Source organism: Pteropus medius, unplaced genomic scaffold (genome assembly GCF_902729225.1).
Source record: "Pteropus medius unplaced genomic scaffold, Ma_sr-lr_union100, whole genome shotgun sequence".
NCBI classification, from domain to species: Eukaryota; Metazoa; Chordata; class Mammalia; order Chiroptera; family Pteropodidae; genus Pteropus; species Pteropus medius.
The window spans coordinates 3928750-3954376 of record NW_024354875.1 but is presented as its reverse complement, the minus strand read 5'-3'; the positions used below and the strand labels follow the sequence as shown (position 1 = coordinate 3954376).

General features: G+C 36.4%; 1 protein-coding gene and 1 long non-coding RNA gene across 3 annotated transcripts in view; one reads left to right on the top strand and one right to left on the bottom strand.

Annotated features, from left to right (window-relative positions):
- Positions 1-11927, top strand: part of AGFG1 (ArfGAP with FG repeats 1) — a 63467-nt gene extending 51540 nt beyond the window's left edge. The window contains exons 9-13 of one of the 2 annotated variants that reach the window (XM_039855605.1): positions 684-763; positions 1546-1638; positions 9455-9613; positions 10593-10684; positions 11255-11927. In XM_039855605.1, the coding sequence (XP_039711539.1) occupies positions 684-763; positions 1546-1638; positions 9455-9613; positions 10593-10684; positions 11255-11314 (484 nt within the window). In that variant the 3' untranslated portion in view covers positions 11315-11927. The remainder of the gene's footprint in view (positions 1-683; positions 764-1545; positions 1639-9454; positions 9614-10592; positions 10685-11254) is intronic. The other variant, XM_039855606.1, reaches the window with a different exon arrangement.
- On the bottom strand, positions 11254-13511 carry LOC120597005 (uncharacterized). The gene is made up of 2 exons (XR_005651301.1): positions 12897-13511; positions 11254-12853 (listed from the first exon to the last, which is right to left on the bottom strand). It is a non-coding gene; the product is annotated as an uncharacterized LOC120597005 (long non-coding RNA).
- Between the last annotated feature and the right edge of the window lie 12116 nt (positions 13512-25627).

The window sequence follows — 25627 nt, the reverse complement described above, 5'->3', positions numbered from 1 at the left end:
ACCAGTAAAAGATATTTAAAGTATGAGATAGACTAGTGGATGTTAACTTTAGTCAAGTATAAAAATGTTCACTGATGATAGTTTCAAATTCCATATTGCAACTAACTTTTAGGAAACTATTACTGTTGGTTTCACTATGATATCAAAGAGATTAACAACAATTATCTGAAAAAGCTATTATTATAATACTTCTATTTTGTTCAATTAAGTATCAATGTGAGGCCAGTTTTTTTCTCATAAACTTCACCCTACATAGCATATTACAACAGACTGATCCTCTGTTAGACTAGCCATTAAAAGATTTGCAAAAATATCCAACGGCGTTACTCTTCTAATTAAATTCCTTTCATTTTGGAAAATATAGTTATTATAAAAATGCTACATATGTTAGCGTGAGTGGCTTTATTGTTATTTTTAAGTGAATAAAATGAAAAAATTTTTTCATTTTAATTTTAATACTATATATATACATATATATTAATATAGCATACTGAAACAAAGCCTCTTTGGGTTTCTCAGTAATTTTTCAGACTGTAAATGAAATCTGAGACTTAAAGTTTGAGAACGTCTGTGATACATGACATGTTCATAATTACCTGTTTCCACATTTTTATGGCCACCCTATATAGGTAGATTACCTTTGCTTTTCTTTAAATATGAAATTTTTCAATATTTGTTTTCAGCAATGTTTTTGGAACAGTGCCAGTGGGTGCTTCCGCACAGACACAGCCTGCTCCTTCAAGTGTGCCTGCTCCATTTGGAGGTATGTGTTTCTGGTGTGCAGTAGTCCCCCCCTTATCCGGGGGGGTGTGGGGGGTATGTTCCAAGAGCCCCAGTGGATGCCTGAAACGGTGAGAAGCACCACACGCTGTATGTACTATGTTCTTTTTCTCTGTGTACATACCTATGAGAAAGTTTAATTTATAAAATTTGGCAATTTCGTGGATAGAAGATTGGTTCTTACCAGAGATCTTAGCAACCTCAGCATACTGTTTTTTTTTTCCCATATGAAATTGAGAACTTTTTCCTTTTTGCTTAACGGAAGCACTTTCAGGCTTCTCTTCGGCACACCTGAATTGCCGGCATCATCACTGCTGCACTTAGTTTTTTTTGAACACAAGCATTCCAGTACTGCAGCAGTCGGCGCTAACCGAGTCACATGCCTGCTGAGTGACTAACAGGTGATCGTGTATACAGCATGATTCACTGCCCGAGCAGGATGGAACGAGATTCCTTCACATCACTCAGGATTTTGTGCAATTTAGAACTTATGGATTGTTTATTTCTGGAATTTTCCATTTAGTATTTTCGGACTGCTGTTGACTATTAGTAACTGAAATTGCAGAAAGCAGAACCGTGGATAAAGGGGTACTCTTGTATGTGTTGATTTTTATAAAGAACCCAAATGTATGTCCTTTTCTAGGGTTACCAGAAGACAAGCAACAGTTTATTATCAGAAAGCTCTAGTTTTATATTTTCATATAGATACATAGATATGAACAAATTCTTTAAATAATTGATAGTATATTTTATAATTTTTTAAAGCTACGCCTTCCACAAATCCATTTGTCGCTGCTGCTGGTCCTTCTGTGGCATCTTCTACAAATCCATTTCAGACCAATGCCAGAGGAGCAACAGGTAAGAAATTAAGATTACAGAACAGCAAGCTTTGGAAAAGGTATTTATTGCAAAAAAAAAAAAAAAAGTGAAAACATTAGAAAATAAGGTTTCTTTTTTACCGAAATGAATGAGAAGTGTGTGGGAGAGTTTGTCCATAAAGACAAATACTAGCTGAAAGTTTACAAAATCCTGGAATTTAACATTTGAGAAGGACCTTAGAAGTTATCTAGTGTCTACCTCTCCCCTTCCCCCGTCAGAGCTTTCGTTTTTCAGGCAGGGAAGCCCAAGCATGGAGATGAGACTTCCTTGAGCCACATGGCCAATTTATGACAGAGATGCGACTTGAATACGGTAATTTTGACTTATTTGGTGGTCTGGTTTCAGAATTACTGGTTACAACTCACTCAGTCTTAATAGAAAAAAATCATGAGATGTATTTTCATCTGGTTTTGTTTCTTGAAATGAGATTGTAAGGTTTGAATGAACTTTGTTAAATGAGGTCTTCATATACAGGAGTATTTCTACTGCACATCTCTTAGGATGTTAACATTTTAAAAATTGTGGGAACTTGATTTAATTTGGGGTATAATATTTGACTCTTGATAACTTTTTTTCCTTTATTCTCTTTATCTTTCCCTCTTTTTTTTTTTTTTTTTTGTCTTTATGGTTCATACTGTAAGCCAGCCATATCATCCTTGTATTGTACCTTTTTGATTTTTGTCTTACTATCCTGAACACCAGAGCTATTTGCCAATACCTCGGAATGTCAGCAAGTGCATGGCTATGACTCAGTCCCCGTTAAATCTAGAGAGTCGGTCAGCTTTGTTTTTGTGTATGTTTCAGTAATTTTAGAAGTAAAGCCTAACTCTGGTTCCAGCATATATTGGTGTGAAATACTGAAAGTAAGGTGCTTGTGACATTACCAGTAAATTTGCATCATTAAGAGTTAGTAATTACTAGCAAATCTCTTTGTTATTGACTAGATTAAGAATTGTGGTATTAGGAGTTTGAATTATAACTTTCCTTTTTACATAAATGTCTTCAGTTATAATTTGTTGGTACTTTGTATAATAGATCAGGGGTCCCCAGCTCGTGGCCTGTCAGGAACTGGGCCGCGTAGCAGGAGGTGAGCGGTGAGTGAGTGAAGCTTCATCTGTATTTGCAGCCGCTCCCCAGTGCTGGCATCACTGCCTCAGCTCCGCCTCAGCTCCACCTCAGGTCATCAGCACTTAGATTCTCATAGGAGCACCGGTCCCTGGTGCCACTATTGGTTGGGAACCACTGTAATGTTTAATAAACATTTGAATTTCACACATAATTTACTTTTTAAGAAATGGTTTGTTTTAGTTCAAGTATACCTAATTAATTGACTGCTTTAAATTTCTGTTGTATTCTAGACAAAAATATATCATTCATCAGTTGTGATAAATGTAATATTTGTAAAATGTCTCATGACACATTGGTTTTTTACATTGTCTCATTTAATCTTAACTCTCATCAAGTAAATGTTTTAATCACTCCGACAGCTGAGGGAACTGAGGCTCAGAGTAGTTCAGTGAATGTGTTTTGGGTATATCCAGACTTGTGTTTCAAGTCTTGTTTTACTGTTTACTTGCTAGGTTATCCTAAGAAAGTTTTTTTGTGTGTGTATGTATGTATTTATTATTTTATTCTTTATTTATTTTATTTTTACGCGAGGCAACCCTAGGTTGACCTCACAGATTGCAAGGACCTTGTCACCTTACAATCCCTTATTTTTTTACATCTACAGCACCTGGTCTTCCTAGGTGGTCTCTCATCCAAGTCTGATCCCGTCTGATAGCATGGCCATCAGGGTGGCATGGCTGTAGACGTATTTTTTCTTTTTCATGGAGTAAAGGTGGTAGAGATGTACTAAGATTTGTTGAATGTTTTAAGTTATTTGCAAGATACTATTGAGATGTTTGTAGCTATCGTGACCCCATTTAATAAGAATGGAAACTCAAATTACACCTTGACTGGGGTTTTGTCGATCCGACTTCTCTGAGCCTTATTGTCCTTTCTGTAGAATGTGAACAATGTTCTCCTCCTGGCAGAGTCATAAGAATCGGATGGCACAAATCGTGTTGCAGGGTCTTTGTATTATTGCATGTACTTGGCAAACCTTCTCTCTTGCTTTTCCTTTCATGACTGTAACTCTGAGTTGGTTCTGTCATCAGGATTATGGGCTTTTTTTTTGCTTATTTAGAGTATGAAAGTCCTTTAAAGTTAAGATTTGATATAAAATATAAAATAATATAAAACATACAGTGTATGTTTGGATGATATAAAGTAATTTTAATATTAACCTAAGAAAAATTTATTGAAAGGTAAATCTGCGTCCACAAATTTTATTTCAGGGTAAACAATTTTGAATTATTTTTTTTATAAACAGTGTTTTCCATTATAAACAATTTTGAATTTATCACATCGATCACCTTTATTAGGCTGTTGAATTGACTAAATCAAACTAAATGTTTAAATACATATGTTTGTATTGAAGGTGAAATATAAATAATAATTTGACAAATGCACTATGTTTAGGAATTTCCAGTGTTTCATGACATCAACATTAATAATGGTTCTTTAGGAGATAGTTTTTGTCACTCTCAAATGTATTACTATTGTCAAATTTCATTTGAGGTTGCTTTTGAAAGAGAGTATTGCGTAGTTAGCTCTGTGTGAAATTTAAGAGTTTTACTAATATGTTTCATCCTTGAAACAATTATTTTAATCTCTTTGTTTTCCTGCATTACAAAGCTTTAGGGCTGTAACTTTATGATACGTAGAAACTTTCATTAGGAGATTAGCCAGTATGGCCTAAGATCTTTTTTATTTTAGGAGTCTATTCTATTTTGCATTTTTTTCCCATAGCCCTTGATTCCTTAAATCTAATAACCTTAATATAGTTTTCAATTATTAGGCATTTCTCTTATAAATCTTAAATATCTCTTTTGCCACTGAATGAATAGCCTTTATTTCCTAACAGTCATTTATTTTAGTGAATGATTTTAAAGATTTTTTTTTCCTCCAGAGAGATAGACATATAAAATGTAGAACTGAAGGAATCGTAGGAATGTCTGCCTAGCCTCTTTGTTTTATTATGTAAGTGAAAATCAATTTTTTGGCTTTGCCTTAGCAGTTCAAAATTACTTAATGACTAATCTAATGTTAGTGCCCAGAACTCTTCTATAAACCGGCAATATTTCCTTCCAGTACAGCATATTTATAATTTAGTTTTGCTTTGATGAAACACATACAAATCAACATTATGTGCTATTCCTTTTTTATGTCTAAATACTCAGTAGGCCCATCTCATCTGTCTAGTATAGTCTAGAAATGAAGATTAATACAAAAATGGGACAGGCACAAAGGGATGAGGAAAAGGCAAGGAAGAAACCTTCAGTAGAAAGTGGCGTGGACCGCATAGGGCGTGTCATAGCAGTGATGCGCGCGCCCTCCAGTCTTACGCTCAGTTACTCCTAATATTTGGATCATCTGCACTTTTAACATTCAGTAGAAGCAGTAAAGTTTAAAAAACTAGCACAACAGAAAAATTAACCTTAGAGCAGTCTAGAGAAAATATTTGCAAATCATGTATCTGGTAAGGGGCTTTTCTGGGCTTCATGAAGAACTCTTACAACTTAATCATAAAAAGACAGTTCAGTTAAAAGATGGGCAAAGGATTTGAGTAGACATTACACCAAAGAATATGTACAGAGGGCCGACGGCCAATAAGCACATGAGAAGACGTTGAACATCTTGAGTCATTAGGGGAATGTAAATCAAAACCTCACTAGTGGCTACTTTATACCCACTGAGGTGGCTATAAGCAAAAAGACAATAATGAGTTGAGGAAATTAGAGACCTGATATGTTACTGGTGGGAATGTAAAATGGTATCTAACTTTTTTTGAAAACAGTTTTGCAGTTTCTCAGAAAGTTAAGCAGAGTTACCATATGACCTAACAGTTCTACTCATAGGAACATACCCACGAGAAATGAAAACATAATATCCACACAAAAACTTGTACATAAATGTTCATAGCACGTTATTTATAATAGCCCCGAAGTGCAAATAACCCAAATATCCATTAGCTGATGAATGGATAAACTAAATGTGGTATAGCCATAGAATGGAATTTGTTTGATAATAAAAGGAAATGAAGTACTGATTCCTGCTACAACATGGACGAACCTTGAAAACACTAGGCTGACTGAAAGAATCCAGTCCCCAAATTCTATTTAGTGTATGACTCCATTTACATGCTCTATCCAGAATGAGAAAACCTATGGAGCCGGCAAGTAGGTGGGACAGAATGTGGAGTGACAGCTGCTAGGCATGGAATTTCTATTAGGGGAAATGAAAATGTTCAAAAATTAGATTGTGATGATGGTTGTAGAATTCTGTGAATATATTAAAATACATTAAAGTCTACCCTTTTAAGTGGACAAATCATGTGATATGTGATTTATATCAAACTGTTTAAAAAGAGCCTAAAATATTTTAGAGCAGCCTGAGACTAGAGCTTAGAAGGCATTATTGTTGCAGACTAAGGTATAGTAATTAATATTGGTTAACAGTCATTGATGACTAACAGTCAGTTTTTGCCTAAGTATATTTAGTAGAACATGTCTCCTGAGTTGTTACCAGTACTCTGTAGGAAAGAGTTGTATGCCCAAATACATACAGAAAATGCTGGGATAAACAAAACTTAACCAGCATTACTAATGCAGGACTTTTCAGAGCCTTTAATATACTCTAAGAAAAGAGATAAAGTGACCAAACTTGTTTATCACAGAACCCTTCTCCCTCAATTAACCTTTTGTTGAATTCAGAACATAGTATAGAAAACCATCTTTTCAAGCTAGTGAGAAAAATACATTCATTGAATCTTTGCTATACAGCACTTTAAAAATTCATTAATACATTTAATCTTTATAGCATCTCTGTAAATAGGTACTATTATTTCTGTCCCTCCATGCCCCATTTACAAATGAGGACACTGAGGCTTGTGGAAGTTAAGTAACTTCCTGTATAGTTAGAAAATGACAGAACCAAAACTTAAAACCACACCAATATTTTAGTCTGTCTCCCTAAATTTAATGGGTTTAAGTATGCTAATTTAAAATGCATGGACATATATTTTAGAAATAGTTCCACTCCAGATAGTTAAACACAAAAGTTTCTGTTATATAACAACCTAAATTTGTTTTTTTATTCATTACACTTACTTAGATGTAACCTCTCTGACCCAGGTCATGCCAGGTGGGTAGGAGCTGCTCAAGATGCATTTTTTTTTCCTCTCCTCAGCCATTATATTTTAAACTAGAGGTGCCGCTCACCTTTCTAATGAACGACCTTGAATAACTTTCCCCTTGTAGTACTTAATTAGTTCACTTGTGTTATCTTCATGCATTTCCGGTTAACGTACAGAGTTGTAAATAAAACATGCCTTATTCAGGTGCTTTCTCCAATATTTGACTTTTTAAATGCTAACGATAGATGCTAAATCATTTTAGATGATCCTATGAATTGCGTTTTTGGGTGTAACTCATCAGGCATACAAAGTCTTTTTATGGATATAAGTTGTATCTTTACATGAAAAAAAGTGTTTATTTTTAAAAATGGACTTCATAAATGTTTCTTCATTTGGTATTTATTATTCTAATTTCTCCTTTATTTCATACTGTAAATATTACGGTTTCATGAATATAGTTGAAATAAAAAGACTGTGGATATGTTTTTATAATGTGTTATGCTACCCACTTTGTAACAGTACATTTTAATTTTAGAACTTTTTAATGAACAGATTTACTTTTATTTGACAATACTTACCATAAGTTAATTGACATTGGTCTCTTTACGGCTTCCCATAAGGCCTTTCTGGAGCAATGCATTCTCAAGTGTTTCCTCACGCTCATTTTGGTAGGTGGCCACAACTACTGTCTAGATTTATGTGGCGGTTTGTCTACCTGCTTGTGGAAGCTTCTGCTAGTGTTCTGGATCCCTGCATGTGGAATTTTTTTCCATGTTTTAAAATGGAGTGGGCATGAATGTGTGGCATCAGGATTACATATATTTAAAGTTACATGAAAATCTGTAGTGGTTTATGTTTTAATGCTGACAAGCATTATCGCTTACCTCCATGGTCATATTAGAATGTCAATAGCTTTTCTGATTATTTTTCTTGAGTTTGAATTCATAGTACTTTGAGTGATGCCTTTTTGATATAGCAAACCATTTACCACATTATTCCATGGAGTTTGGTTTTGCTTAACTGTATCCAAGTTGTGCTTTTTAGTGCTTTCTTAAAGTGATTTGTCAGTCACGTGAGTGCATTGTTGTCTGTTATGAAACCCTCCTGTTTCCCTTGCAGTGTGCTTATTATTTTTTAATTCACTTGCTTCCCAGTGGCTTGTTTCCCTTTTTTTCTCCTCAGTAATAAAAAAAAAGTGATTAGAAATTTGACATTCTAATTAGGTTCATTGCGGTTCATTGTTACAAACATTAGGATTATGCGGATTACTTTGGGCAACATTTATAACATTTTTTTAGTTGTTTTTTTAATAAAAGGTAATTCTATGTAACATTTAAAAAAATTTTTTCCCTTTGCTTTTAAATCAGGAGTTATGCTGGTAAATGTTTTGAGTCAGGAAATTCAGTGAAATTTTTTCTTGATAACATCATGCTAAAAGTATTTCGCTATGTAATTATAATATTCTGTATTAAAAGCAGCATTATTGGCTCTTATTTCACGGGGCCCTTTCTTAGAACACAAAGTTGGAATGTTGTTTTTAGTCTTTTCCAGCAGTAAGTAGTATCCTGTTCTGCTGCTACACATGTCTGTAATGCAGATCAATCCATAAGTAATTCGTAAACGGGGAGTGGTGGCAGCACACCGCACCTAGCGGTAGTTCCCACGCGACGTCCCCAGCCCAGGCGTCTCCCGTCCACAGAGGAGTGGTGCCGCACGTGGCGGGCCGTGGCGGGGCGCAGCAGTGAGCGCAGCACGGCGCTCGCTCACTCTGCCTTCTTTGTCTCTTCTAAGAGTGCTTATTGCAATTCCTTTTCAGTCTTTGTGCATTTTGCCCCAGTTTCTGTTAACTCAGCAGTCCTAACCTTCTAAAGCAGTATTGATTTGCCTTCCCAAAAAGGGATGTGGGAGTCCATATATTTCCTTTGGAATTGATTTACTAGGAGCTTAAAATGCCCTTTTAATTATGTTATCTTTTTATTAATGGATTCTCCCCCTCCCCCGTGCCCAATTTTGGCTCTGGTTACAAAGCTGCATAGGTTTTGCGTGGCCTGCCTGTAACCTTATTTCTCCTATAAGTCTTGTTACTTTTAGTGAGCTGTTTTGTAAAAGTTAAAAAAATGTTTTTTTTCCAGAATGCACGTTACGTTATAGCAGACAGTTCAGTAGATAAAATTAAATTGTTGGTGGTTCTACTCTATATAGTAAAACAAAAGTAAAAAATGTACACTAGTATACATGTGAATTGCATGATGATGGGCTTTAAAAAGTAGACTGCTGTTTAGGCTTGAACTTTATATAATTACTTTGAGAAATTTTCTTGTATGATTTCAGTGATAGCTTTGTTTTATTCTGGTCATTGAGTTTTAGGAATAAATTGTATAGGTTGTTACACTGTATAGCGCTAAAACTTATTAACTGTTGAGTTTTGGAATTTAAAATGCCCTTAATGTACATCTGAACATTTTTCAAGGTAGAGGATGTCTCTTCTGTAATGCTGAGTATGAGAAACAAACGTGCTCTTGTGTGTCAGTGATCAGCCCTCCTTTTCTCCCTCAGCGGCCACATTCGGCACAGCGTCCATGAGCATGCCCGCAGGGTTCGGCACTCCCGCACCCTACAGCCTTCCCACCAGCTTCAGCGGCAGCTTCCAGCAGCCTGCCTTCCCGGCCCAAGCGGCCTTCCCTCAGCAGCCAGCTTTTCCTCAGCAGCCCAATGGTAAGATCTAGCGTTTGGCCAGCTGTGCATCCACTGCAGGTATCTTTTGTATGTCGCGATGTTACACATTTGAACAGAAGGACTTAGGTAAAGAATGCTTGTCTGTTGAATGTTTACTATGCGATTAGAGAAGCCTTTGGTGATCAGGGCCTCAGAAAGTTGAGTAAATTTGTACGTTTTTGCAACCAGATTGTAGATGTGGGAGAAATCAGAGACTCTAAAGAGTACCCCTTTTCTCAGAATCGCCAGTGTCTTAAGAATTTCTCTATGTTCTAATACACCTCTTACTTTTTTAAAAGGGAACTTGATAGACCTAGAGTGTGTTTTTGTTTGTTTTGCATCAGAAAACTGCCATTTTGTACAAGGTGTTTTTTTGCTTTGTTTTATGATGTAGACTCATTTTCTAAATAGGTAACTTATTATGGTTAGAATTTGTTACTTGTTTTCAGCAAGATTCACTAGAGACCCATTTTTTTGTTTGTTTAACCATTTCATTCATGGTCAAAGTTTGAAGTCCATAGATTTGAAGATTACTCTTGTAATTCAATTACAATTGTAATTCAAGTCAGTGGTTAGATAAAGGTTTGGAAATAGGGTCCATGGCAGAGACATAATGATGAAATGTTTCCTAAAGAATACTGTGATGTTCACGTAGAAAAAGCATTTCATGGTCCTCTCAGCCGCTCTCAGATAGTCAGCGGTTCATCTACTGATTCCATTTTTTGAACGTTGGCAGTTTTTGTAGCTGAGACAAATTGGAATTAACCATTTCTGGAGAGCTGTATAAAAGCTCTTTTAAGACTTGCCACAGGAAGTTTGTCTCTGGTGTTTGGAAGAGCATGAGGCCTAACAGTTTAACGTTATTATTTTATTATTGTTGCTCTGACAGGAGTTTCTCTGAAACGCATTATGAGACTTTATAAACATCACCTTGTTTCTCAGAGGTGTGGGTTATAATTGGTGGTTCTGTTTTAACAAGGTGCAGGTTTTGCAGCATTTGGACAAACAAAGCCAGTGGTAACCCCTTTTGGTCAAGTCGCAGCTGCTGGGGTATCTAGTAATCCTTTTATGGTAAGTGAGATGCAATTTTAAACTCTTGATTTTCAAATTAGGAAGAGCAAGATGTGCTTCTCCTAGATGCTGTTTGGTTTTCCACTAATGTTATATGATTGTACAAATTGAGGCAGCCATTATGCACATTTTTTTGGTTTTGTTTTTAAAAAAGAAACCACATTAATCAGTTGCAAATCAAAGCACTGACAGTAAATAAGCTATTTTATAACATGAAACCTGTCTACTTTTTTGGCAAAATAGCTTTACGAGAGGCTGTAGATTTAGCCAACATTGTGAAAAGGGATCTTGGAATCAGATTTGTTTTGAATAACAAATGCTTTTGTCCTTCTAAGGGCCAAGTCCTTCTTAGAATCTATTTTGAGAATTTTATGAAATAATGGATATAAAAGGCACAACACAGTGCCTAACACCTAATAATTTTATTATAGTGTGTTGCTAAGGACGATAATGAAGAAATTCGATTGCCAAGAATTAATCCTAATCTAAATATTGTTTACTGAATAGCCTCATCTTTTCAGCGCACACCACTCTTAATCATCTGTTGTTTTGTTCTGTGCTTCCCTGTAGAGTGGCGCACCCACAGGACAGTTTCCAGCAGGAAGCTCGTCAACCAACCCTTTCTTATAGCCTTACATAGACATTTTACGGGAACGAACTCTTCGTGGTCACATTACATCTCCGCCTCTTGCACTGTTGTCTTGTTTCACTGATCTTAGCTTTAAACACAGGAGAAGTCTTTAAAAAGCCTGCATTGTGTATTAAACACCAGGTAATGTGTGCGAAACAGAGGGCTCCAGTAACAACCTTTAACCTGTGAATTGGCAGAAAAAGGTAGCGGTATCATGTATATTAAAAATTGGCTAATATTAAGTTATTGCAGATACCACATTCATTATGCTGCAGTACTGTACATATTTTTCTTAGAAACTAGCTATTTGTGCATATCAGTATTTGTAACTTTTAACACATTGTTATGTGAAAAATGTTACTGGGAAATAGATCAGCCACTTTTAAGGTGCTGTCATATATCTTGGAATGACTGACCTAACCATAGCTACTGCAAAGTTACAAAGTCAAAATTGGAAGGTTTTATTCGTTCTTGAATTTTTCCTTTCTAAAGAGCTCTTCTATTTATACATGCCTAAATTCTTTAAAAATGTAGAAGGATACCTGTCTGCATAATAAAGCTGATCATGTTTTGCTACAGTTTGCAGGTGAAAAAAATAAATATTAGAAAATATGCGATTGTTTTTGTGTTCTTGCTGCAATGCCTTTACCAAAGTGGCCTTAAATATGAATAGTGAATCGAGAACATCTTGAATTCTTAAATTAGAATTTCAGAAGACTTCTAGTGACTAACTTTTATGTCTAAAAGAGAACATTTTATAAAAAGGCCATGTAGAAATGTATTAAAACTACTATGACTGCTATATTCAGGAATATGTCAGTGGTAAAGCATTTAAATGTAGCTTGTCAGATTCACCATAATCCTTCTAATTTCTTTGCAACTTCTTAATTTTGTGAAATTTGTATATATGAAGAATTTGCATGTATGTGTATTTACAAATTTTTAAAAGTATCTTGAATTCTCGGACTACAAAAGGCCTATTTTAAATATTGATTTAAAAAATACTTTGAATGTATTGGAAGCAGACATGCATTAACTGTGACATGATTGCACCTCAGTTTTTTTTTTTCTTTGTCTGGACAAACTGATAATAGGACATTTGCCGATGTTCATTTATGGGGGCAAAGAAACTGGAACCCAGTGTTACCTTAAAGTTATAGAATACTTTGTTTAAAAGACAATGATACTAATGTTTAGTTATATCTTTTTGTTAATATTCAAATGAACTTGTTTAAATATTTATGTATAATAATCCTTCATTCATCCAGAGATAATCTGTCAGTCTCATCCAAACAAAACACAACTGAGAAACTTGGAATCGCTTTTTTTTTTAATGCCTTTGAGCTTACATATGTCACAAAGTCTATAATGATTATTTTTAATGATCATTTGATTTCCCAGCCCCATAGCATATTAGCAATTCAGGAGTGGTGGCTTGAAAGGAAGGAGATAGGAAAATCTATGAAGAGCGTACGTATACTGTTGAAGACCATTTAGTGTAGGGTCAGCCCAGCCTAGAGGACACTATATTACATCACCTTCTGATAATTCTCTGTTACTAAGAAGGTGATATTACATCACCTTCTGATAATTCTCTGTTACTAAGACTCTGTGTCATCAAGAAAAGGTGAAATTATATATACAAGTATATGTAATACATGTTTGTAAAGTTTTATCTTACGATGATTAGAAAAAAAATTTTAAAGCTTTGCTATTAAAAGAGGTGAACATCAGTTTCCTCAAACCTTTTATTCATGTTGAATACCTTTATCAGTGGTGACCACACGAGAGTTACCATGCTGTGTCAGAATCCGTGTTTTAGACTTGTTAAAGCACTGCTGTTCATTGCCTATCTAGCTGAATGTGTGGTTTATCTGAACCGGTTTGATAAGCAAGAAGACTGGGAAATCTCTGCCCCTTTTCTGAGCAGTATCCTCTTCTTTTAGAATTAAATGAGTGCTCCGAAGGTCTTGGTGTGTGTTGGTGTATACTTGAAATGTCTCTACATTTTTGGAGTCTCTTTCCAGCCCCTTTTTCGTGGAGGGAATACTTAAGAAATGTCTTTGAATTTTTATGTTTTAGATTGTATTGAGTCCCAATCTATTCATATGTACAAAGTTATAATATATAATTATAGGCCATAACCCAAATAACCTACCAGCCTTTCCATATAAAAAATAAGTAAATTAAACAGTTGTTGTTAAAATAATTTTAAAGACTATTTTTTCTGGGTAAATTTTGAAGTTTGTAATTAAATGTAAATTCTTATTGACTTGAGGGGGTTATAAAATTGAAATACTTAGTTTAAGAAGTGAGCTAGCTTTAGATGGGTTTAAATCAGCCTGTTAGACTTTCACATTCAGGTTTGCGTCGGGGTTTATAACGGACCATCAAGCTTGTGTTGAGTACTGAAGAGGAGGGAATTCTAGAAGGCGATGAGACCGAAGACCTCCGTGTTTCCTGGCTTCCTGGTGAATCAGATCTCTGCTGTTCTGTCTTTAATCAGAAAAGGAAAATTTCTTTTCTTTTAGAGTGGCGAACTTTGTTGCTAAAGCTTAAGGTTATGTTTTATTTTCATTTTTGTGAAAACAGAGCTTGGGTAATCAGTTTCTTAAAATGATTCCTTCTGTACATCTGCAGAAGCACATCAGTGCGTTCCCTGTGCGTTGCCCTGCCCCCAGCACTCCCCTCCTGCTCCAGTTCTCGTAAACTGGTAAAATGGAGAGTAAGTGGCTGCTTTTGTACCACAATGCCAGCAGTTCTGAAACACATCGGTCTCAGGACCACAACTCTTAAAAATTGTTGACGATCCCCAAAGAACTTACGTTTATGTAAATCGTGTCGATCAGAAGTTAATGCATTAGAAATTAATACTGTCATTTAAAAACTATTTGTTTATTTAAATACAACAATGCTAAACCCATTACGTGTTAACAGGAGTACCATTTTTGATAAAAGTAAGTGTTATCCAGAAACAGTTGAGAAGGACATTATATTACATTTTGCACATCTCTTTGTAGTCTGGCTCAAGAGAAGCAGATCCTCACTGCGATCCTTTCTATGTCACGTGGACGTGGACTGGAAAACTCCCGTGCGCGTCGTGGAATCGCGAGGGAAACAGGCAGTAGCGTGAAAACAGCTTCATCCTGGGTTGCGGGGACCCTCGAGGGGCCTCAGCCCACACCTTGAGAACCACTGTGCTGTTCTTTTTCCGGAACAGCAGTGTCGTACTGCTCCCTGAACTTCTAAGTGTTTTTGTTTGCGTGGTGGGAAAAACTGAAATTCCGGATTTTTCTTCTATTTTTATTTAATAGTATCTCAATAATAATGAAATTGGTGAATATCTCCTTTTTAAAAGGATACTTATTACAAGTTCTGATTCATGGCTATTGGTGTTTATTTTGGAATCATTTACTATTATGGAAAGCGCATCATAATTTGGGGGGACTATCAAATAGCTATTTTAAATTTTTAATAGCACACCTTTCTGAAGCGCAGTTTATAGTTAATCTTAGCACGCGCATATGTGTGTGTATTTTTTTTTTTTTTTTTTTTTAATGAGAAGTGGATTCCTCGAACAAAAATCACCACCCTCCAGGAAGTCAGCCTAGTGCAGTTAAAGGATGGTGTTTTCCCCCAGTGGCTTTTCATACTTTTTCCACTTTTGAAGAGCGCACTTGGCTGTTGCTTCTCACTTAAACAACATGTTTTGAAATTCTTTTGAAGGTGACTTTTTAAAAGGTAGTTAAGTACTCACCACACACTCTGGCTTTGTTGCTGTTCTTGCTGATGCACTGTAAAACATTCTTTCTTGGGGTAATACTCTATTTCCATCCCCAGGCAGGCCTTGTACCTTGCCTCTTGGGCCACTTTTGTCCACATCTTTGTGCTCCTGTACCTGCCCTTGTTCAGAATGGCTCACCTCATCTTCATCTTCCACTTCCAGTCTCAGACTTAATTGGAAAATTAATTTCTAGGGAATCATTATGAAGATGTGTTCTTTTTTTTTTTTTAAAGTAAGGACGTCAACGTAATGTGGTATTATGGGATGTGGTTTATAAAGCCCTTTCAGTGTATCAGAAACCTGCTAAATGCTTTTCATATATTATCTCATACAATCCTTAAATTAGGCTCATACTTCCAATGATGAAAGAAGCAAGGCAGAGAGACATTGAGCTAGTAACAACTTCTGCTCTGGGGAGCCAGTATTTTGTTGATGAATTAAAATGCTGTAAGATTTTAAAAAATCGTTTGAAATTCTAAGAACATTTGCATATCTTACATACTTAATAAAACTTAATCATTTAATTTGGGTTCCATTTATAATTTGATGAAATCAGTAGTTTATTCTCTAGGGGTTTATTTAAACTTTACAAGTAAATTAATAGGGATAATTAGTGGAGCATGCTTTAAACTAAAGAGACATCTAAAGTATTACAATGACTCATATTTTGTGAAACATTCCAACTTTATTAATATAATTGGTGCCCTACACAGTTTCAAATTTTATTAAATTTTGTATTAGCCTATTGTATTGAATTCATCCTTTAGTTAAATTTCCCTTTGTTTGTTTTAAAACATTCTAAGGTTATTAGTTAAAATTTTTGCATGGTATATTTGGACAAATGACTATATGACCAAAATGTAATTAATTCATTGTGTCGTGCTGGTGGACATTAAACAACTTTTACTCTCATGAGGAAGTGCCCTGTTTTGTAGTGTTTACGGATATTCGTGCTGTAAATACCTCACCACGGCTGACTTCACCTACCAACCTGAGATTAACCTTTGTAGTTAGAAAGAACGAGCGCAGCGGCAGCTTCTCCCAGGCCTTCGCAGGCCAGCTCCAGCGCGGCACCGGAGTGGAACTCCACGCTCCTTCAGGACATGGATCGGTTGGTTATTCAGTGATCGTGTCTAATATTTGAAGAGCCCTTTGTTTCCTATTGTTAGTTCAGCAAGATTTGAACACTAACCCATTTCTAGAAGTGTACCGAGCACTGCCGTATTTAATCTGGAAAGACCCAAGATTGTGAACTCCAGTTTTTAAAAGTCCAGTTACTGTGCTGATTAGCACAAGTTATACATTCATGGCACATACTCTGAATTCTGTGTTTGACCGGCACAGTGTTCTAAAACTTGGATTTTGAATAGTTTTATGTGCTCTTAGGGTGGCCACTAGCCTACCACCCCCAACTTTCTTAGCCTCAAACCTCAAATGAATTTTAAAGCCGTTGGCAAATCCTGAGTAGACGTAGAAGGATTCTTATGCCTCCATTTACTCTGATTTTGGAGTCAGCCCTGTAGGGTTTGAACTCATGATATTTTCTAGTGAAGACTTTTGCCAAGAATGTATTTGCTTTCAAACGTGATAACCTCTGTATATTCTGTTTATTTTATGCCAATGGATAGAATGTAACATATATTTAAATATATTTTTGAAATCTCTGCTTGTCTGACTCACAGGGCTTTGGAGTTTAATGGCAGTAGGATTTTGTGGTCCAAGCTTCGGTGTAAGGAAAGTGATCTTGAATCAGATACTTCCCTTGGTGGTTAAAGTGCCCATTTTTCTTAAAATTAGTTCTCGAATCTTGAGTAGATGTTGCCCAAGTTACAGTTTCAGCAATGAGAGTAAGATTTAAATTCTAAATTCTTAACATTTTTCCTCAAATGATTAGAGGGACACAGGAAGCAAACACCAAGAAGCCCTGTAATTTTGACTGATGATTAAGTAAAAGGCAGTGAAGGATTGTAACCTGATGTTACACAGTCAGTGTTTCACAGAGTGCTGTGGGTACAATCAGGTTCTTTAAAGACTTTAAGAGTTCTAATGTTATAAAATAGTGCATGCTTATGGTTTTTAAAAATTATGCAATATACAAAGGGTAAAAGTGAAAAATTGTGTCTTTTTTCCTGTGGCTTCATTCCCATCCATACCTCAAAGGAATATAGTTTCTCGCATTCTTGTATAGTCTTTCAGAATTGTTATCATTTATTTTATATATTTCCATATACACATATATGCTTCTCACTGTCCTTACTTTAGATGTAGAACTTTGAAAATTAGTTCTTTTTAACATGGTTATCTTTCTATACTATCACATGCAACTCTCATTATTTTAATGGCTCCAAGATTTCATTTTATGGATGTCTTTTTTGAAGAACATTTATTTATAGATTTTTCTACTAAAAACATTGTTACAATGAGAATATCCTTATGCATGCATATATGACGATTGCTCTTGATTCCGCCTGACTGGAAACAATAAAATAGGCATTCTATTTTGAGGCTCACCAACTGTTTAAGTATGATCTTGTGCTTCCACTTAAGACATTCTTCCATTTGAGAAAGAAAAAAATTAAATTGATCACCTTAAAATATTTGAAAAAATCCTGTGCTTTTTCATTGAACTAAGAAGGCATTCAGTCAGTTCATTAAAAGGTCGTGCGAGTTCACTTATTTTACACCTTAATTTTCTATTGTCCCTACCCAGGGCTCTCGGAGTTTCTAAAAGTGCAGTTTGGAACTATTTTCTGTTACACTTGTTGGTATTGTGCCTTATCTACATTAGCTTAGAGCATACCTTATTTTTAAGAAGAAAAAATACAAATTTACTATGACAAAATTATTTTAGCACAACCACACGTTTTTTTCATTATTTTTTCAAAATTAGCTTCCTGTGCCTCAGAAAAGATTTGGGTAATAACTGAATGTTCTAATTCTCGTCCTTTACAAGATTAGAGTCCACACAGTTTCTTAACACGTATTTATCGTGAGTCAAGAACAGGATTTGCTTCTTGGAATAGTTTGTTTATAAGGAATAAAATCAGCTACAACAGTTGATAGAAAAAGTGCCTTTGCACCTTAGGGCTAGAAATAGGGAGCCAGACAACTTACTGAGAAGTCTGGAGGACTGAATGAGGCTCGCTCGCGGTGTGTGTTTCAGAAGTTGTGTTAATGTGCCAAGGTTTACGGAGGAGACCAGTCTTCGAGCAGGACGTGGTTTTTAGGGATTCGACGAAAACTTACAGGCTGATTTCAGTATTCATTTCTCAAACCCTTTAGTATGGCAGATACATTTGGTTAAATACGTTTTCGTTTGTTGTGAACTATTTTTCAAAATAAAGACTCCTGAATTTGTATACCATTTGAGAATAGCTTCTTTCCTTTGTCACACAACCTTAGCAAGACATCTGGAATAGTAGAAGAATAACCTTTGGTCATTCATGTTATGGATTTCTGTAAAGTAGCTTATGCATCTACTTCCAGCTTAACCTTTTCTGTTCCATTAATTATACACTAATAACTGCTTTTGTCACATTTTTGTCTGCTTTTTAAATTATAAAACCTTTGTTTTTTAAAAACGTGTTTGTTACTGAACTTCCAATATTGATTCTTACCCCCCTTACCAGTTACATGTTGGTCTAGCTTGGTTTTAAGACAGTATTTAATTGTGATTGAACTTGACCTACTCTGTGACCTATAGAAATTTAAAAGATAGTGAACCGTCCCCCAGTTCTTCATATCCCTGATACTGTTTCTGGTAATAATCACTATTATTTGCTGTGTATCCATCTCAATTCTATACACTTGTTTAAATTATTTTTATTAACCATCACCAGACATCTCCCCCCCCCCCACAATTCTGGAAAATTTTACTTTCTCTTCCTTAGAGTCAGTATTTATTCCACCATCATTGCCCCCATTCCTCCAGGAAAACTATTTTAGTCTCCTTTATTTAATGAGAAAAGATTCGAATTCTTTGTATCCGTTTTGTTTTCTTAAATAGTGTGCTAAGGATTTTTACTGAACTTGGGGGTTGGGGTTCTGAAAAGTACTAAGCCAGAGTCAAGATTCCCACGTTCCAGTATTAAGGCCAGTATTAATGCCATTAACTGGCATTTGGGCAGGTAATTTAGATGCTTCGAGTTACCCAACTTTAAAATGAGCTCGCTCCCCAATGGTGAACCGTGGGTGAGTCCCATCAGTCATTTGGAACACGTGCTCAAATTAGGGAGCGATTAGCTTTGGGAATTGGGATTGAATATTTCAAGAATAATAGCTGTTAGGTTGAATGTATGAAACTGGTTTTTGTAGATAAAGATAACCAGCTGTCACATTAATATTGTGGCCACTATTTGTTAATTATCAACTTTGTGATGTGCATGTCATATAATTAATGTCATTTAATGGTTACAGCTGCTGCTGTTTCCAGGCAGTATTTGTCACCGGAAAATTGACATTTAGGTGTTTACTTGCCAAGATTATACAGCTAAGGGGCAGGATTAGAATTCTGTCTGACTTTAAAGTTCATTCTCTCATTTATATTGTACTGCTACTTTGGAGCTCCGAGTTCCAGCAGCTTTAATAAGAGTGTCGGTTTAAAATATAACATGTTTCACACACAATGGAAGTTAGAAAAAACTACTCACAGCCTTCTCCAAAGTGATTCAGTTTTGCTTTTTCCCTTCCGTATTTGCTTCATGCCCCTATGAAAATTTGCATTGTGATCGTAGCCAGTTAATGCCGTAGTTTTCCCACGCAACAGTTTTCTTCCAAACTGGAAATATATTTATTTTTCTGCTTGTGAAAATATGCTTATTGTAATTAACCTGAAAATACAGAACATCATTTTTTTTTTAAACTAATCCTGTGCAAATATATTGTAAGCACTTCTGGATTCTGTTCCATGTCTAAGTAAATATAAAGACCTTACAGAATGGAGTTGTGCTGTGCTTACTGTTTTGTATCACGGGTTTCCTTCTCCAATATGGACCTGTGTTCTCTTCCAGTGATGTTTCGTTGTACGGGGTTCTCGTCCCTATGATGAACACAGGTTTCCAATTTTTCAACATCAGAAATGCTACCTATGCTTTTGCACATGTATGGTTGGCACCATGTCTTAGAAATGCAATCGCTGAGTGAACAGGGTACATCTCAAAACATTTTCTGTATTGCTCCATAGTCTTCATGGTCATTTATCATTTTTTCGTAATTAAAATAATTGAATGCCTTGCGGTGTATAACCTTTCATTTGTATTATATCTTGGAATAAATTCTTATAAAATCACACTATTGTCTTACAAGGATTAACATTTTGTCCTGTCAAGTAAATAGCTACTTGAAAGGGTTGTTTTAATTTTTATAAATACTGAAAAGGCATGTGGGCCACTCCAGTCTCTGGTTGTCAGGGGGAATTCTTTTTAACGAGTGCCGATTTAAGGGCCTTGAAATACCGCCTCATCTTTGATGTCCTTTCTTCAATTACTGCCGAGGTGGTTTTACTTCACGTTGTACGCGTTGCGTTTTCTCATTTATGAATTGTTTTAAAAGTTAATTTAAAAATACCAGTTGGATCACCTAAATTTATATTTTTATTCACATTCTATAACGTTTTGAGATTACAGAGGCACAGACAAGGACCTTTGTTAATGATACCACTTTTAGGCTGAGTAAGCTCATCTGTAATGGGATTTCAAATCTAGATAACTGCTAATGAGTTTCCTTCTGCAGTCATTCCATAGATTTATTTATTTATTTATGTTTAATCAGAGAAGGATTCGTTATTTAGATCCTCTAGTTGAACTGATCATTATTCGGGCTCACAAGCTCATCTTTTCTCCCTACCCTGTATTTGCTACACACCAAAATGACCACATTTTTTGTGTGCGTTAGTTTTACTATGATGTGTATGGGTGCGGGTGTTTTGTTTCATGCCTAGAATTCGGTGGGCTTCTCGAGTCTTGATTGCTGTTCCTGCCAGTTCTGCAAGTTTTTGACCTTTCTCATCCTCAAATATTACCTCTGCCATTTGCTCTTCTGCAGTAACAAAGTTTTTAAGAAAGAAAAGTGGAATTCTAGAAGAGTTTTAAACATTTAAAATGTTAATGGTTATAAATTGCAATTTATAGTAAATTCCCATGAAGTCACAAGAATATTTTAAATTTATGGAATATTATGATTTCAGAACAGTACAGTTTTTTCAAGCCTTGTTGTTAATTTTAGTTACCGAAAATATGTGGGGAGTTCTCTCAGAGAGAGAGGGATCGTCAGGCCTTCCAGAAGTGATGTTTAACACCTTAGACTGGGAATTCCAGAGAAACTTCCAAATAAAATCTTCCAATATTTTGAGTTTCTCTTACTTAGAAAATTCCTTTAAAAAATGACAATTTTGACTTTTAAAGTGATGTTTGAGAACTTGCCCAGGTGAAAAATTAGACTAAATGTTGTATGTCATTGTCATGATGATGTCCATTTAGTAGATGTCAATTTGGTGCCACTTCGCCACATGATTTTTAAATATCATTTGCTATAATTCTCAAAATGCCACACGTAGGAAGGATTTCTAGGTTACCAGACTAAACAAGCTTAGAGGTGGCAGTCCACTTGCTAGAGTACATGGCAGGACCGAGCTTTGAAGCCGCTTTTGACTCGGGTGTCAACCACTCCACCCCAGTGCCCTGAAGGAACTGTTGAGAATATTGTAAAGGTGTGACCGGTTTGACCGAGACCAGGCAGTTGGAGGCTCCCCACTCTCCCATGTGCGTGGACTGTGCCCTCCGCTGGCTTTCGCCGCCAGCAGCTGCCCAAGGACACAGCCTTGAGACAGTAAAGTGGTGAAGAGATGGCACTTGTGCAGGTGACTGAACCCCGCTGGCCTTTGTGTGAACCCAGGACAAGCCTCGTAAGTTCCTTGCTAATTACTCCTGCCACCTACCCATCTGGAGTGGCCTGCCTCTCTGGGGCTCTCCCTGCCTCAGGTGCGTGGGGTCCGGTTTCAGATTTCACCTGGGAAGCTCCCGAACTTGATGGGAAGGCTAATGTGCGGGCTCAGTGCAAACCACGGGCAGGGGGAGGGCCTCTGGAGAGAGGGATGGGGATCGGTCTTTCCTGACGTGGGCTCGTAACCAGTGACAGCCTTCAAGGAGGAGTTCGTGTGTGGTGGGGACTCTATGTGGTGGGACACGTTTTTCCTTAGAGCATTTGTTTAAATAATGGTTGTGAGTGTGTGTGTAGGAGAACTTGTTGCAAATACTTCCCTTCCAGGTTCCTAGGACATGAAGAATGTGGAAAGCAGTGTAAGAGTCGATAATTCTTTAGTGTAAAATAATAATAGTTTAGAATTCTTCACAGCATAAACATTGCACCTATTAAAGATGATTATGGTCATTTGCTATTCCGAGTGCTCTGAGGACCTACAGCCCGGACAGAAGTCTGGGAGTTTGTCAGCCCTGCAAATTCTTGTCCCAAGGCTACAGTAATAGAATCTGCATTTTAACCAACCCCAGGTGATTTGTATGCATATTCAAGATCAAGAAGCACTGATTTAAGTCCTATCTAGGTTAGATAAATAATTTTTGCATCTTGCTTTTAAAAAATGTTTATCAAAGTTAATCTGTGAGGCTAAAATTGCTCTAGAGAATCTTCAAAAGATAAACTCATCAAAAGAAATCATGTTAAAGCGCATTTGAATTAAGTTCCCTTTAAGTGTGTTCAGTTTTAAATATGTTTCTAGGAATCAGGAGTCAATGCAGAAGATGTTTTATTAAAAAAAGGAGTTAGTAAAGAAATACGCCAGTACCGACCTCATAACACATGCGGGTCAGGCAATGATGCTGTCAAGGGCAGGTGCAACTGGGGGCAGAGCTCCCCCTGGAGGGCGTTGTGCGAGAGGCGAATTTGAGGAACACTGGTTTCCCTATGGCTCCGAAGCCAGTCACTTGGGAAGGAGACGCTGTAGGCGACAAAACAAGCATCTAAGGACACCCGAAATATTTCTTGGTGGCGCTGGTTGAACCATGCTGACAGTGAACACACTGGGCTCAGAAGAGCAGTGGCTTAGAGGACGGTGGTACATGCCTGTCACACAACCCCTGGCTGAGGTGTGGCCCAGGCACTGGAGACGGGCTGAATGAAGGGCGGTAGTTGTTCCCATGGTGGTTTTAAAGAAATGGTGTTTAAAACTCTTTTTCTTATACCTTAACCACTTACCTTAGAAAAATCAAAAGCAGTAACTTCACAGGTCTGTTTTAGAGAATTAAAATATGTTCACTGAAGAAAACTTAGAGAGAGCCACCCTTCACCCCTTAAAACATAACCTCATTGCCCTGAGATCACCAGTATCAACATTTGGGTGAAGAATTTTTTTCCAACTATATGTGTTTTCCTATACAATTTATGCAAGCATTGTATCATCTGCTTTTAAAATTTAACATTTGATAAGTTCCTTTCCCCATCATTAAATTGTGTACAAGGTCATTTTCATGGCTGTGATATCTGCCCCTCTTCGGTTAGACCATAAATTTCTTCACTATAGATTAGGGGTCTGTGAACCTTACATGGCCAGATAGTATATATTTTAGACTTTGCAGGCCTTGTGGTCTCTGTCCAACTCCTGGGCTCTGCTTAGTGGAGCAAATCTGCCATAAGCAATATGTAAATGAGTGAGCTTGGCTCTGTCCCAGCAAACTTATCTCACAAAACCAGACCCACAGAGTAGAGTCTCCCCACCCTGCTCTGGCCGAACCTTGAGGTTGTTTGCGTTCTGTCTGATCATGAACCATATTTCAGCGTCTGCTCAACTGTAGTGCCATTGATCAGGCCCTAGAAAGGATGTTTCTGGGCCAAAGAGTATGCAAAACTTAAGCTTGTTATAGTTCTTCAAAACATTTTTCTAATTAGGGTTCACACAAATTCTTGTGTTTATTTCTCTGGAGCATTGGTAACGCTGATTATTTCTAGGAATCAATTTGTCGATTTGATCGATTTGATGGGTTAAAGATATCTAATATTTAATATTTCATTTTTTATTTTTTGGATTGTTAGTAAGGTTGATCATCTTTTCATGCTTTTGTGAGTTACTGTTTCATGAGATCCCTCTTTTTTAGTATTCATCCTTTAGCAATTATTTTGTTAGATATTTTTGTATATTGATATTAAGTAAAATCAATTATGTATTGTGCACGTATTTTTATTTTGTTTTTTAAATATTGAAGTTCTGCATTTTGATAAGTCAAATCTATCTGGTTTAGTTTTTACAGAGTTTCTTTTGGGGGTGATAAAAACGTCCTAAAATTAAATAGTGAATTTCATAAATATATTAAAAACCATCGAATTGTACACTTTAAAAAGATAAATTTTACGGTACGTGAATTATATCTCAATTAAAAATGCAAAAATAAAAGAACTGTGCATGGATAAGTTATTCAAACACTTACCCTTCCCTTCTCAACCATGGAGACTTCACCCAAAACCCCGGGCACCAAACCAGCACTGACAAGCAGTCGGCACTCCATTTTTTGTTTGTTTGTTTGTTTTTTATTTTATTTATTTTTTGGAGCTATTAAACAAGTGAACTAAATATGCCATCCTAAATTGAATTCCTTGACTCGTTTCCCAGGGGTGATAAAACTGGGTCCTTTTGACTCATTTCCCAGTGATGATATGGCTGCCATTCCTGCCGGTGATTCCCCTGTTCCTTTCCTGGAGTGGCTTTCGTCATCAGCCACTTAGGAAATATTACCCACTCATTCGAGTGAAGTTGTGAGGAGCAGCCTAGTCGTAACTGATTATGTTCCAGCACTTGACGGTTATTCTAAGATTTCATACAAGATGCCGTTATGACATGGGTTTCTGCAATGAAAGAATCGACTATCTTTCATGTTGCATGTGGCTTGACACAGCATGGGAGGACGAAAAGAAGATACAGGTGGCAGCGAGCAAAGCAAGAGATGGAGTAGCGAGGGTACAAATGGAAGATCGCCCTGCCCCCGGTTTGGAAAGAACCTCACAAACCCTGGCACCCTCGGCACACTGATTTCCCTGAATGTTAGTTTTTCCGTCTGTGAAATGTGAATCATGAGGTTATCTTTCTGGCTGGTCATCAGAATTAGCATTGATTTGATGCATGTATGCCTTCAGTAAGTCGTAACTCTTAACTATGTCCTCATGATGGTCATCATGGGTTTTATTTCCAAGGTTTTACTTGTTCAGAGTCTAAATTTCTTTTAGATCTGGCCTAATTTTTGAAAACAAGATTTGGTCTATATGCTTATATTAATTCAAGTTACAATTCAAGCATTATCTGCTTAACTTCTCGTCAAGAAAATAAATTTGATTGAAATCAGTTCACACATTAGATGTATACATTAAGTTAATAATAGTGAAATCTTCAAATAAAAATAATACCTGCCCTCTTTAGACAAATCAGTAATTTCCTTAATAATATATCTAGAGAATATTTTTTTAGATAAAATGGACAATTCTGTATTAACATCGAACTCACTGAAGAATTTAAGATGTGGATTGGGCC